General features: G+C 52.4%; 2 protein-coding genes across 6 annotated transcripts in view; one reads left to right on the forward strand and one right to left on the reverse strand.

Moving 5' to 3' along the window:
• The window catches only part of RNF220 (ring finger protein 220), a 214,386-nt gene extending 211,176 nt beyond the window's left edge, over window positions 1-3,210 (forward strand). For all 5 annotated transcript variants that reach the window (XM_032696602.1, XM_032696603.1, XM_032696600.1 and 2 more), the window contains one exon: window positions 151-3,210. In XM_032696602.1, the coding sequence (XP_032552493.1) occupies window positions 151-222 (72 nt within the window). In that variant the 3' untranslated portion in view covers window positions 223-3,210. The remainder of the gene's footprint in view (window positions 1-150) is intronic.
• A 5,027-nt stretch (window positions 3,211-8,237) lies between these two features.
• On the reverse strand, window positions 8,238-12,292 carry TMEM53 (transmembrane protein 53). Its single transcript, XM_032696781.1, has 3 exons — window positions 12,181-12,292; window positions 11,627-11,745; window positions 8,238-9,823 (listed from the first exon to the last, which is right to left on the reverse strand). The coding sequence occupies exons 1-3, from the start codon at window positions 12,254-12,256 to the stop codon at window positions 9,161-9,163; spliced, it is 858 nt and encodes a 285-aa protein (XP_032552672.1). The 5' UTR covers window positions 12,257-12,292; the 3' UTR covers window positions 8,238-9,160.
• Between the last annotated feature and the right edge of the window lie 1,700 nt (window positions 12,293-13,992).

Genomic DNA, 13,992 nt, shown 5'->3' on the forward strand with positions numbered 1-13,992 from the left:
CACAGCTTGTGCCCACTGCTGGGAGGGGTCAGCCCTCGCTGGAGGGGAAGGGGGTGATGTTGCTGCTCCTGTGAGGTTGCAGGCCCAGGGCAGGGCCGTGTGGGTTGTCCTTCGTGCTCTCACACTTTTTGTCTCGTCTGCTGCTTGCAGGGTGCCAAGAAGCTCTGTCCCCAGTGCAACACCATCACGTCTCCCGGAGACCTTCGGCGCATCTACTTATGAAGGACCCGGCGGTGGGGCGGGACCCAGCGATCGGCTCAGCTCATCACACCCAGGGGGAGAAGAACGACCGCAACAAAAAAAAGACGTTTTAAAATTTAAAGAGAAAAAAAAAAAAAAAAAACAAACCAGAGACTCCAGACATGGACTCGAGGATACAGGAGCAGTGGGGAGCCTCAGCTGCCAGGTCCCGCAAGTTGAGACCTCCTTCAGCATCTGCAGCGGGCAAAACCAAACCCTTTGTTGTGAAGCCCCCTTTTTTAAAACCAGTGTTCCCCATCACCCGTTCCCTGGAGCTGGCTTTGCATTGTGGATGGCTCATGAGCCCTCCTTTGGACTGTGTTGTTGACCACTCTGCCCCCAGGAGACTGGGGAAGGGACCCTTGACAGAAAGATGTTAAATAACCTGTAACTTGTGTTCTTTGTTCAGTTTTGTTTTGTTTTGTTTTTATTTGTTTTGGTTTGGTTTTTGGTTTGGTTCTGTTTTGGTTTTTTGTGGTGTTCTAGTGATAACAAAAAGGTTTAAAGAAAAAAAAAACACACCCAGGCAGAAATGAAGCACATGTAATATAGATTATATATGTTTACAATGTTGTGTATAAATGGGATAGACTCAAACATTACATACTAATAAGTTTCCCTTTCTTTTCTTTGGGTTGTATTTTTTTTAAAGAAGAAAAAAAAATGAGCAGAGAACATTAAACCCATATTTTTCTTGGTTCAGCAAAGTTTTGGCATTAAAGTCATTAGTTTAAAAAAAGTATATATATACATATATATAATATAAATGGTTTAATGTTCTGTGGTGTATATTTCCTCATTCAGATATGAAGTTAACAGCTTTTAGTAATGGCTGTAGCATTGCCCATAACTTACAGAACTTATGGGGAGTAGAGGAGGTGGATTTTTGTCATTAGTTGTAGCTAATGGGGCTATTTATAATAGAATCGTTATCCCCGGAAAGACACAGCTTTTAACTCCTCACCGGGGGCCGGGCAGGATGGAGGAATCTGGCTCAGCCCCTTTGCCTTTTCCAGCTGGGGAAGGGGCAAACGGTGTGGAGCTGGAAGGAGGGAGTCAGCTGGAGCCCTGCCTTCTCCTCGGGCTGGGAGTGCCTGCTCGAGGGGTCCGGCTGATCCCCTCTGCCTCCTCCAAGGCTGTAGCACCTTCCCCTCCCCTGCCCGGCTTTGCTTTCCTCTCCTCCAGGCAGCATTTGCTGCCTGAGGATGCCTGGGCTGCTCAGGACGGTGGGGAGGTGGGGATGGCAGGGGACAGAGTGGTCATGCTGGTGGCTTTGCCCAGAGAGCTGGGCCAGTTCCCTCACGGGTGTGGCTGCAGCAGGCCCGGTGCTGCCCAGCAGAGCTGTGCAAACCCTGCAGAGCCAGCCCTGCCCTGCACCCACATCCCGCAGCTCCCACCCTCCTACAGCCTGCATTTTGCCCAAGAGGTTTTGGCACTAGGGCAGAGAGCTAAGCCAGCCCTGTCTCATCCACACCACCACCCCCAGGGTGTCCAGCAGAGACATTTCCAGCTGAATCCAGAGGCCCCCCACAGCCCCAGCTTCTTCCACGCAGTCTCTCGTGCTTGTCCCTGTCTCCCATATCCTCAGCCTTAACCAAAGCTGCCATCTGGCCTGGTTTTTTGGTTTTGTTTCCTTTATTGTCAGGACCCAAGAAACAGATACTGATCCATTTCCCAAGACCTCGTCTTCTGAATTCTCCCAGCTCCACACTGTGCATCCCTGCCCTAGCTCCCCGCAGCCAGAAGACAGGGAGATGGGGAAGCTCATCTCCCCTGCTCCTGCAGGGTCTTTCCAAGCAGATCCCACCTGGCAGCAAAACGTGGCTGGGGCATTTTAAGACAGTCTGGGAACAGTGGTGGATGAGGGGTTTGGAACTGGGCCACTGGGGTATTTCCAGAGAGGGAAAGGCTGGGGAGGCAGGATGTGGAGGGCAGGATGTGTTCCCTGCTCTGAGCTTGGTGCTGTTTTGTAGAGAACAGCTGCTGGCCTTGGCATCTCCTGAGTGATTTCAGAAGGATCCCACTGCATAAAAAAAAAAAAAACCAAACCAAATTGAAGGAGCTGTTATTTGATAAGCATCTCATCAAAAGGTAACAATTCCTAATTGGGATTTTCCCAGGTCTCCAAGCTCATAGCAGTGTGTGGCCTCTGAGATCAGAGAGCTGCAGCCTCCTGTGCTCAGGGACATGTACCTGCAGAGCTCCCAGGGACCAGAGGAAGCTGAGGGACCCTGGAGGGTCCTGACCCCACGAGGAGACTGCAGGCAGGGCCTGCCCAGGGGGCTGTCACTGCTGGGTGACCCTGCACCCAGCAGCACTCGGGCAGGGGAAGGACAGGCACACACAGCTCGGGCTGGGTTTGTGAAGGGAGAAAAACCTGGGGGGGATGTGGCTGAGCTGGGAGTGTGCTGGTGCTGAGGTCTCAGATTTGGACAGGGTGCAGCAGGTGGGTTTGAGAGACAGACAGGAAGGCAGGACAGGGCAGGACACCCCAAACCAGCCCTTCCTTGGAAATAGGCCCTGGGAGGGAGCCAGAATTTCTGGCAGGTGTTGTGGACCAGCCGTGTGCTCTATGTACGTATGTGTAAAACCATATGTAACTAGTAATTGGTTCTTTGTTTTGGGGGTTATTTTTTGGTTTGGTTTTTTTTTTTTTTGTTTAAATTGTAAAGCCATCCCCTGTTTTCAAGGGGGGGAGCTGCTGGGGGAAGGCTGGGGAGAGAGGCACCCTGGTTTGTAACAGGCATCCGCCACTTCCCCTCTTCTGTAATGAGTTTAAATGATTTAAAAAAAAAAAAACAAAAAAACCTGAAATATCAGAGTTACCTATCTTTGCCCAAAGAATCCCAGTTGCACAAAGCGATATTCCGGTGTGTCGATGATTGTGTGTCAGTGTATATTATACAAAGAGGTACTTGTCACTCCCGTTTGTAAACTACATTTGACATTAATTAAACAAGTATAAATCTTCTCAGGCGCTTTCCGCCTCTCTCTGTTTCCCTTTGCAGGCGAGAGGCAGCGGAGGAGACACCCCCCACCTCATGCCACAGCCCCTGGATGTGGGTAATGTCCCAAAGGGGAGTCCTGGTCCTGTTGGTGATGCAGGGACAGATGCAGGGGGATGCTGGGACACTCACCGGCCCCCACCACGGATGGGTTGCCCCAACTGGTCCCCCCTCGTAGAGCCAGGAGGGCAGGGCGAAGGGCACCCCTCGGGGGACACCCCCATAATGAAGTCTCCTCGGCTGCATTAGCTGGGGGCAGGAGGCGCCCAGCCCCAACAGATCCATACATCCTGCATTAGGGGCCCCCGGTGCAGTGTAGGGTTACCCCTGGCACAGGGACGGGGACGGGGGGGCAGAGGTCGGGTTCCCCCCCGCACGCGGCTGGCGCCGACGCTTTCGGTTTACAAACATTTTGCAGATGGGTCGATGGGGTGTTTCCAACCCCCCCTCCCCATGGCTGCCACCCCAGGATGGTGGGAGGAGGCAGTGGGGATTTCAGGGACCTCTTTCCATCTGCTGGGGCAAGGGTAGGGAAAGGTGGGGGGTGGAACTTAGCTGCTTTTTTGGCTGGCGAGGAGCAGCAGAGCATCTCAGCCACTCTCCAATCTGCTTTCAGCCCAAAGGAAGCCTGAGGCCAGGGTGAGGGGCTCTCCACCCACCCCGCAGCAGGCTGCTAATATTTTATTTAAAATATCTTTAGGAAGCGGAGGCCCGTGATGTATCGGATATATTGAGAAAATGCTAATGTGTAATAGCGTGTGTCAGGGGCCTCGTTCATCACCCCGCGCCGCCTTCTGGGGGATCCATATCTAATTAACAGTAATGAATGAGGGAGCCCACCTAATGACAGCCCGCCAGTTTGTTATGGAAATGAGGCAATCCCATTAGGCAAAACACTTAATTAAACAAACTGCTCGGAGTGTAGGCCAGTGCAGGATGGGCACAGGCCCTTTGGGGAACAAGGGGGGCCCTAGTACCCAGCCCCCCACATGCCAGGTCAGGGGCACAGAGGCTGCTGCAGCCCCTTAGAGCTGGGTCCCCATGGCCAACTCCAGCAGCAGCGGGTTGGGGAAGCTGAGGGGGACCCACTGGAGGGTCCCAGCTGGGGAGGGGGCAGCAGGGCAGTTCACATCCCCCTCTCATCTTCCCAGGACGTCAATGGGCACAGAGGCCAAACACAGATTTCCAATCAAACGTGTGTACTTGGCTCCTGCTCTATTGACACTGAAGCAAGAAGGGCTCAAGGTTAATTCCTTATCAATACCCTATTGTCAGCTCATTCATCACTTGGCAGGGGCTGCCCAAGCTCTCCCTGCCCCAGCCCCCAAGGGTTTGGGAGGGTGACTGAAAGAAGCCATGCACACCTCTGCCCACCCAGCCTGTCCCTGGCTGGTGGTGATGGGGTGGACTTGCAGCCATGTGAGGAGGCAGAAATGAGGGGATGGGGAGTCAAGTTCAAAGGGAACTTGATGTCAGGCAGGCAGAGCAAGCACCTGGACAGTGAGCCCCTGTCTTCCTTGCCTGAGAGCAGGAGCTGTGTGTAGGGTGAGCTGGAGAAGGGGGCTTGGCAGAGGGGCTGCTCAGGTAGTGGCTGTGGCCCCCATTTGTGCTCTCCTGTTTCCTAACTGCCCCCCAAGTCCCCAGCCCTGTGTGCTGGGGAGTCCTGCCAGCCTTTTCAGAAAAGCAGGACTAAGCTCATCTTCCCCAGGGCTTGGGGACTACAGGGACCCCACGGGAGTGCCACAGTCAAAATATGTGGAGTTTCCAGAGCTGGGCCACGGTCTGCTAATCACAGTATTACAGAGTCACTTAAAAAACAGATAGCCTTCCCTGGGTGATGAAAAGGGAAATGGTGTGACCTGGCCTGCCAGGGTGGGAAGGGCAGTAAAGCTGTTTTTGCTGTTAGACTTTTTGTTTCAACTCAGTTAAAACTGAGAAATAGGATCTAGTACAAATCCCAGGCAGCTCTAGGGATATAGATGCTGTCCTGTATTAACCCATCATCTCTCCTTATTGTTGTTGGAGTTAGTTCCTGCTGGTCTTTCTCCCTTGTCCCAAGAGGAGACTTTTCACAGGAGACGCTCTCAGGCACACAGAAGCGCTGGGCTGAGCCATGTTGGGGTCCTCTTGATGGGATCTTCTCCGCTGTCTCCTGGACTAGAAATCCCTCCACGCAGGAAAGAGGGGCCCTGCTGCCACCTCGTGGAGGCTGTTCCCTCCCGGCACGGAGCTCCCACGGAGGTCGGCACAGCCGCCCTCTGCCAGCTCCTCCGCAGGTGATGGAGACCAGCCTCACACCTCCCTCCTTCTCCTTCTAGGAAGATGCACACGGGGTTGGGTTGCTTGGTTCCATCTCAGGCCGTTCACCCGTTGCCATCACTGGCAGAGCTTCACCCATAATCCTGGAACATCCCAACACGCGCCAAGATGGGACCTCAGCCCACACACTTTTCAAAGAACATCTCTGTGAGGTGTGGGCACAGGTCTGTCTTCACCCAGGGGCCTGGTTTGAATTACCTGTGCTGCAAGATGCTCCCCCCAACTCCAAAATCTGCCCCCTGGCTGAGCTGGATCCTGTCCCTGGCCTGCCCAGTTCCCCAACACAGCCTTTCCCAGAGCCCTGGGGAACCCTGGCTGCACGGGCACCTTCCCACCCCTGTGAGCAGCAGCTGAGCACCCTCCAGCCTGGACACATGACCACTAAGTGGCTTTTTTTCTTTTTCAAAACCTTCCTGTAACATCACCACTGCCTGGGGAGAGAAGGCAGCACAGGGGAGCGAGCCAGGAGCCAGCTCTCTCACAGAAAACACTCTCAAATTGATTTTGTTGCTGAGGGAAAGTTAGTTTTGTTTTTCCACAACAGTGGCAGCCAGGCCCTGGGCATCCTTCTCTCCCACCGCTGCTGGTGTTTCACCCACACTGCTTCATGGTCTCCACAGGAGGGCTGGACTGCAGGGAAAAAAGCTCCGGGCCACATCCCACTCCCTACCCACGAGGCAAGCCCAGGGACGCTGCATTTTTCCTCCCAAAGAAGAGATCTGCAGTACCCCTCCTTCCCATAGCTCGTCTCAGAGATTTACCTGGATTTGCCAAGATATCACAACCTTTGGGCTTTCAGTGTTGAGGCTGAAGCTCTTTAGGAGCACTGGCTGCGCCAAACCGTGACAGTTTAGCAAGGATTAAGGGTCTGAGGCTGGGTTTTTGTAAATCCAGTAGCGCTTGGATCAGTTCTCAGCCGTGTGCCTTCGGGCTCCAAGTTATTAACCTTCTGTTTCAAATAACAAGCCACAGGCATATAGAGGGCAGCAAGGTGGGGGCACACGCAGCACAGGAAAGCAGAGGGCAATGTATCACACAGTGCATGTCACGCACTGCTCACATTCGGAATTAAAACTTTTGCTGGGACTCAGAAAAGAGGACCCACCTGGAATGCTGGTGCTGTAAATCACTGACTCGCCTGAGACCATCCTGCTCCCACAGAGAGGTGTGTACACAAATTACCCCCGAATTTCGGGTCACTTTTGCAGCAGTGGAAAGGCCTGTGAACAGGTTCCTGTTTGCAAAACCCAGGGCAACTCTGGCTGTGGAGCTCCACCAGGCAGCACCCACTCCCTGCTGGCTGGGCTGGAAAGTGGGGGAAGTAGGGCAGAGCTGGACTGAGCTGGACTGAGCTGGGGAAGTGGCAATCCCATGGTGGGGAGGTGAAGGTGGGGATGGAAGGTGTAGCTGACATGTGAGGCTCTCCCCAGAGGAAGCTTTGCCACCTTATCACACAGGGTCAGAGGGTTTACCTCCAGCTCCTGCCAGCCACGATCTGCAACAGCCCAAGTCCTTAAATAGGAGAAGTTCAACAACACCCACAGCAATAAACAGGAACAGCAGATTCCCAGGAACAAACATATTAATTCAGAGGCGCATATTATGGAGTGTTTAACTGTTCTGTAAATACCAAACCCATAGAAACCAGCGTGAGGGCAAGTGCTAGTTAAATAGCCTTTATCACCTCTGCTCCCTAAGAGTGTTCACGGTTCCACAGGGGCCTGCTTTAAAAAGGTGGAGATTGCTGATGGGCTTTCTGGGGATAGGGGACCTTGCCTGGACTTTACAGGTCCAAACCCTAGGAACAAGAATTTCTCCATGAAAAGGGGAAGGCTGAAGGTTCTTACACAGTGTAGCCCTCACAGCCCATCGTCACAGTGGAAGCTGAAACTGAGATCACATCTACGGAAGATGGGATCACAAGCAACAAGGGCTCCTGTGCCTGGAGACAGCTTTCACTTAAAAAAAAAAAAAATCAAAGACAAACCAGGCCATCAGCCCCTTCTCAGTTAATTCTCACCTATTTTATATACCCCAGTCCTCCCTCTAAAACCACGCCCAACATGGGGTTATTCTGCTGTAAATGAGGGTTGCCACGCTAGTCTGCCAAAAACAGCTGTGCTGGTCACCACTGGCCACTCACCCTGTGCTTCTGTGAGGCGTTACAGTTCTTGTTTTAAACTTCCAAATTATTGTAGTGCCTCCCAGGGAACCTCCCCCTCTGTGTTTGGATCCAGAACAGCAAGTGTTTTGTAATTGTGGATGACAGTACCCCAAGGGTGGGCAAGACCAGCACTGCAGCCCACAAGCAGCAACCACCAGTAAAAACCCTCATGTCTTTTACATGCCAACCTCTCGAGGGCAGCTCCTTGTTCAAACAGGCCCATGTCACAGCCCTCCAGAGCCTCCTCCTGGCAATTTAAAGTTGGCTAATTCTGTTCACCATGTTATTAACTTGCTTGTGACATAGCATAAACATATTAGCAGGCTCTCCTCTGTCTTTATTCCCACTTCTCCCCCAAATAAACAACAAAACCTAAAACCAAATATGGCTGAATTTCAGTGCAACAAGCCACTTTTCCACTAGGTGGAAGGAATTAATTTCTTCTACAGACTGCACAGACTGCAAAGATTGATCATCCAAATAGAATAAATCATATCTCCAAGAAACAGTTCCATTTTCCTCTGCAGTTCCACCTTTCTATTTCAGAGGTCTGGCACAGCTGTAACCCAAAAGTTTCCCTGCATATTCAGATGCACAATACAGGCTGCTCAAAGACACTCAATAACAAAGAAGCAGTTCTCCAAGAAAGCAAAACTACTCAGTGGAACACACAAAAGACTGGAAGAAAGAGAAACAAAACACAAGACACATTCAAAAACGTTAACTTAAACCTCTGGGTTGAAGAACACAAAAGTTACCACAAACATTTGAGCTCCCACCCAGGATCAGAGCTTTGACTGTTCTATCTCAGCTATTTAATGAAACCAGGTGACAGGCTGCTCATAATGCCCTGCACACACCTTTTCCAGATCTTACACTTGGTTTCTGGGCCTGATCTCCATCAAGGAGCACAACAACAGTCGGGATGCACTGAGTGGAGCGAAAAGTCCTGCAGGCTTGGTTCTCTTTGCTCACTGCAATTAAAAGAAATGGCAGAGAGAAAAAAGAACAAACAACAAAGACATGAAAGAGCTGTATTGTTAAATCAGTACAAGCCATAGAACATGCACATTGGACATCAGGGACAAGGAGACAACACGGAAAGTAGAGAACAAGAAGAGACAGGAAGAGACAAATAACAGTGTAAAATTCTGGTCTGTGACACCTTGGTAAAGTACATCAACAGGAACCATGACAGGATTTCACCTTCAGTACTATAAATTAATCCATATCTACTTTCTGCTATAACGTGGCCGGTCCAAAGACCAGACTGGAGGCTTCCAGACTTGTAGACAGTGGGGGGGGAAAGAACAGAACCAAACCAAACCAAACAAGAAGTCTCTACTTTCCTCCCTTCAAAGACACAAAGGTAAAGGGGGTGACAATTTCCCTTACGAGCTGAGCAAAGCAAACACTGAAGGTCATTGTGGCGCTAGGGAGGTGAGCCCTGCACACAGTCAGACAGGAAGGTCACGCAGAGGCTGCTGTAGTAGGTGGGATACACCCGCATGTGGCTGACGTGGGGCGAGTCCGAGAAGTCCACGGCTTTCACGGGGACACCGAGCTGCTGCCTGGTGTCAGCCATGTGCTTCACCTCGCTGGCCTTGATGATGGCATCGGCCTGGGAGTAGAGGTACAGCTCGGGCCAGCGCGAGGGCGCCTTCAGCAGGGCGTCGTAGTGGCTCTCGTGGACGAAGCGGGTCAGGGGGTACAGCAGCACCCGCAGCACAACGGCTCCAGTGGCAAAGGTGAGCAGGAGGAAATACCTGAGCAGCACGTTCACGGAGACCAAGACGATTGCCAGGGCTCGGAGGGCTCCTACCAAGTTTCTTCTGCCAGGGGTGCTGTCGAAAATGGTGCCTGCTACTCTGAGGTTCTGGAACGACTTGTGGGTGCGAAGCGCCTCGATGATGTAACGGTACAGCATGACACCACCATTGCTGAAAACATGGAAAAGAACCGGTCTGTCTTCAACCCTGTAGTGAAAGAGTAGCTCCAGGAGTCGCCTGGCTGGGGTCTGGAGCGATTTGATGCCAAAGCTCTCAGAGAAGAATATCATCCTCCATGGAGCCGTGTAGCGGATGACAGTGCACCCCTAAGAAGAACAGAAAGAGACCCCAAACACATTTAGGCTGTGCTGTAAATTACATGATGTAGGCAAGCATCAGTACAAAGAATGCAAAAATTTGGGACAGGTTTCCAACAGAAACCACAGGGCCAGAAGAAAGTCTTCAGGGTCAGCAGCAAGGCACTGATACGAACAGGATTACATTAATCACAACATTACATAATCATAACACTGTTATGAAAAGGTCTCTGTGGAGGCAGAAGCCTGGCTTTGCTGATGTCTGAGATCCTTTCAAATCTTGCACTAATGGCACGGCCCCTGGGGACACTGCCACCCACTTACATGAGTGTTTGCCCTCACTCAGGAGGAGAAAACCATCTCTCTGATTCACAGACCTTCAGTATCAGCCATTTTGGTAAGAATGTGGTGCACATCCAGCTCATGACATTGAAACAAATACAACAAGGAGGAGGAATTTCATCCTCTCCTTGGGTAGCACTTGTCTGCAGCTGTCTGAGACTCACCCACAGCCACCACTGACAGGATTTTTGTAAACCTTCCTGAAACGTTCCAGCTGTGCAAAAGAAGAGCTCTGGCTCAGAGACTCAGAACTCCTGAGCAGCCGCCTTTACACTTGAAGCCTTGCACAGCAAACAGGATCATGGAGGATTTTCTAAACAGAACAGATGGAACCACATCTATAAATGCTTTAGATCTTTTCTGTCACCTAAGCTCACTGACATTACACACTGACAAACACAAGGTGAAGCCACCCTGACAGCCCTACCTCCCAGAGCTCCCTAAGCAGTGCAGAAGGAAGAGGAGAATACCAAGTTCTTAAATCAAAGTCTTCTCAACCATCTTGCCATGGTTACTGTCACTCCCTCTTAGGGAGCTACGAAAACCCTTTCTCTCCTTTCTCCTTTCTATGACCTTTCTGATAGGAAGTTATTTTCCAAGAAGTTGTCACACTGCCCTGTAATGTACTCCTCATCTGCTCTGCAGCATCTCTTAGTCATAGCAGCCACTTAACAATTAACTGTTCACTAGATTGAGCCAATTAATAACTCCTGCACTCCACACATCAACAACAGACTTGTTAATGTACAAACTTTACCACCTATAGCTGAAATAGATTTGGATAGATACAGGATTCCTTGTATGCTGACCAAGAAAAAAAAAATCTAATGTTTCACTGGGTCCTCACACTACGAGCTGAGGTCATTCCAGTAAAATACAGCATTAGAAAGGAAAATATCAAAACTTAGGGAACTGGTAGTAGGATGGACCTCCCTAGTTCAAACACCAGGAGCTCCCAGTGAGAAGCTATGACTATCACAGGATGCCTGTTTCAGAGGCAGGATAAAATTAATTTAGATTACAACATTTACATGAATCATTTTCACAGGAAGGAAGAGCCAAAGGGGCGACAGATGCCAATGTGCTCTGTCAGTGCCCAGCCTTGCTGTGGCCTAACAGCAAGCAGTAAATGCAGGCTCTTTCCCTGCATGTTTACCTGCCTGGAAAACTAACACAGTTGACGTCATTCCTGAATAATCCCACAACTTTAAAAGCCTTAAAATACTTCAGAGATTCACAGAGCAGCTGAAAGTTTCTCCAAGGAAGTATTTTTGTCTCAGCTGCACACAGGAAGGTGACATCAGCAGCTGTTAGATAACACGCCTGGGCTCCGGGAGATAAGGAGCTTTCAACGACAGGAGAACTCGCCACTCCCTCCCCATGACTCTGCAGATCGAGAGAGGCTTCAGAGAGACTTTACCAACATGCAGAAAAGAGGCAGTGCCATAAAAACACAGACAAGCTACTCACCTTCTGGCTGTAGATTGCGCTGTATTTGGCCAGGTATTTGTCCTGGCAGCCCGCCCAGCCCAGCAGGATCACCACAGGCTGGCGCTCTGCGTGCCCTCTCTCCGCGCTGCTTTCTGAAACTAATCACAAGTTTTAACATGACGCCCCTCCAGTCTGCCCGAGCCGGCACTCCCGGCAGACTGCCTGGTCAATACAGTTTAAATGCAATGTGGGAGCAGGCATTAGCTCGATCTGCCCGCTGGCCGCGAGCGGGGCCCTGCTCGGCAGGACAGCGCCGCTTCAGCCCCCGCAGCTCCCACCGATCTCCAGTGACGCACAGCCAGCGCCGAGCAGATCCCTACGGGGGGGCGAAAGCCCTTCTCCCGGGGGCACCACAGGCTGTCGTGCCCCGCTGTTCCAAGGGGGAAAGCGAAGCGTCCTGCCCTGCCCTGCCCTCACTGCCACACACCTGCCACGGCACTCCCCCTCAGGGGTCCCCCCAAGCCCGCGGCCGCGCCCCCCAGGGTTCCCCCAGGCCCTGCTGTCTCTGGTGTCCCGGTCTCGCTCGCCCGCACCGCGATCCTGGTCCTGTCCCGGTCCCGGTCCCGGCTGCAGCTCCACCACAGCCGCCTCCAGCCCGTGGGCGCCCATGGCCACGCTCGCCGCGCACCCGCCGCCGCTTCCGCCCTCCCCGCCGGAAGCCCCGCCCATCCCCTCTCCGCAGCCAATGGGAAGGGGAAGCTCCCGCCACGCCTCCCCGCTGGCCTTGCCCCATCCCCGCCCCCCACTTCCTTAGCAACGCGCCCTTAGCGCCGGGCCCGGCGCCCCGCCCACTGAGCGCCCATTGGGCCGCGGGCGGGAAAGAAGGGCGGCGATTGGTGCGGCCGCGTGTCAGTTATTGTGAGAGGTAACCGCCCCTCGGGGATGGGGGGCAGTGAAGGGCTGCGGGGCCGGGATGGGGGGAATGGTTGGGTCTGGAGTGGGGATCACACTCAGGGGGGCTGGGAATAGAGTGTAGGGGCTGAGCGGCGCTGTGGGCCTGAGCTGGGCGTTTGGGTCAGGAGGGGCGACGCACGGTCTGGACACGGGCGTCGGGGAGCGTGTGAGGGCCCGACGTGGGGTTTGGGGTGTGAGGGAGCGCAGGGCCTGTGGTTGGGCTGGATCGGGCCTGTGGGATGGTGGGCTGGGGCAGGGAATGCTGGGGCTGCCGTGGGTCAGGCGGGGCAGGGGCGGGATGGAAGCAGGGTCAGGGCAGCGGGGTGAGGCCGTGCAGGGCTGCGTTTGGGGCTGTGGCTGCATTAGCAGTGGGGCTGGGGGCCAGGACGGACAGTGAGAGAGGGGCCGGCGGGACTGTGGGGTGGTAGGGGCTGGGTACAGTGGGGTACGCTGAGGAAGGTGCATTGTGCGTGAGGAGGGTGGGGGGGGACTTGAGGTGTGCCAGGAGAGGGTGAAACCTGCGGGGGAAACAGAAGCCCTAAGTTCTGCTTGAGGTTGGGCACAACCTCGATGTTGCAACACCAAATCACTGTCACTCTACCGTTCCACGGGTCCAAGGCGATCAGTCGCTGGCACCTCGCACTCGGACTGAGGCTGACGCAGCACCAGCCTGCCTTTTGATCTCAAACTGATGATTTAGCAGCACTCTGGACGTAAAGAACTGCTGAATTGCCAGGGCCAGTTCCTAAATCACTGGTGTTTTTCTTGGCAGGAATAAAGCCCTGCCCTGACCCAGCCTTGTTTTGATTATTAGGTCCAATGGACTGGGTGGCAGCCCAGCACTGTGGAGAGCAGAGTTTGAAGCCAACAAACAGGAGCTACGTGCTGATGCTAGCACTGACAAACGACTCAGGCAAGCCATTTAACTTTCCTGTGTCTGTATGTTCCCATATGTAAAATGATCATAATAACAATATTAATGCACATTTTCAGGGTACTTCGCAATGTTGGCTTAAAGAATACTGTGTCAGCAGATGCTGTGATTATAGCAGCCAGAGTAACCACTGTATCCTCTGAAGCCCCATGTCATCGCTGTTTCAAACTGCTCTTTTTTTTCCATTGATCCATAGGCAAGCCCTTTGTATCACTAAAATCCTCACGTCCAGAGACTGGTGCTGGTATTTCTGAAGAGTGGGAGGGTTACTGCAGCTTTATAATAAAAATGGGGTAGCAGTACACCACCAGCATCTTAAACATAAATACAGAAATGTTAATTTAGAATCAATTTTGGGATGTTTCAGACTGTAAAGTTCTTTTAACTAGATCTCTGTTGAGGACAGAGGAGCACTTTATGGGACTGTAAATTTCATGCAAACAGTCTCTGTGAAATACAGATTCCCCCTACACATGAGCTGTTCCCTCAATATCAATCATAAGCCTTGTAAGTAATG

The sequence above is a fragment of the Chiroxiphia lanceolata genome, chromosome 9 (genome assembly GCF_009829145.1).
Source record: "Chiroxiphia lanceolata isolate bChiLan1 chromosome 9, bChiLan1.pri, whole genome shotgun sequence".
NCBI lineage: Eukaryota > Metazoa > Chordata > Aves > Passeriformes > Pipridae > Chiroxiphia > Chiroxiphia lanceolata.

Coding starts and splice junctions, on each gene's coding strand:
- TMEM53 (XM_032696781.1), bottom strand. CDS start 12,256: ATGGGCGCCCACGGGCTGGAGGCGGCTGTGGTGGAGCTGCAGCCGGGA. Junction 11,746..12,180: donor GGGACAGGACCAGGATCGCG/GTGCGGGCGAGC, acceptor ACTTGTGATTAG/TTTCAGAAAGCAGCGCGGAG. Junction 9,824..11,626: donor GCGCAATCTACAGCCAGAAG/GTGAGTAGCTTG, acceptor TGTTCTTCTTAG/GGGTGCACTGTCATCCGCTA.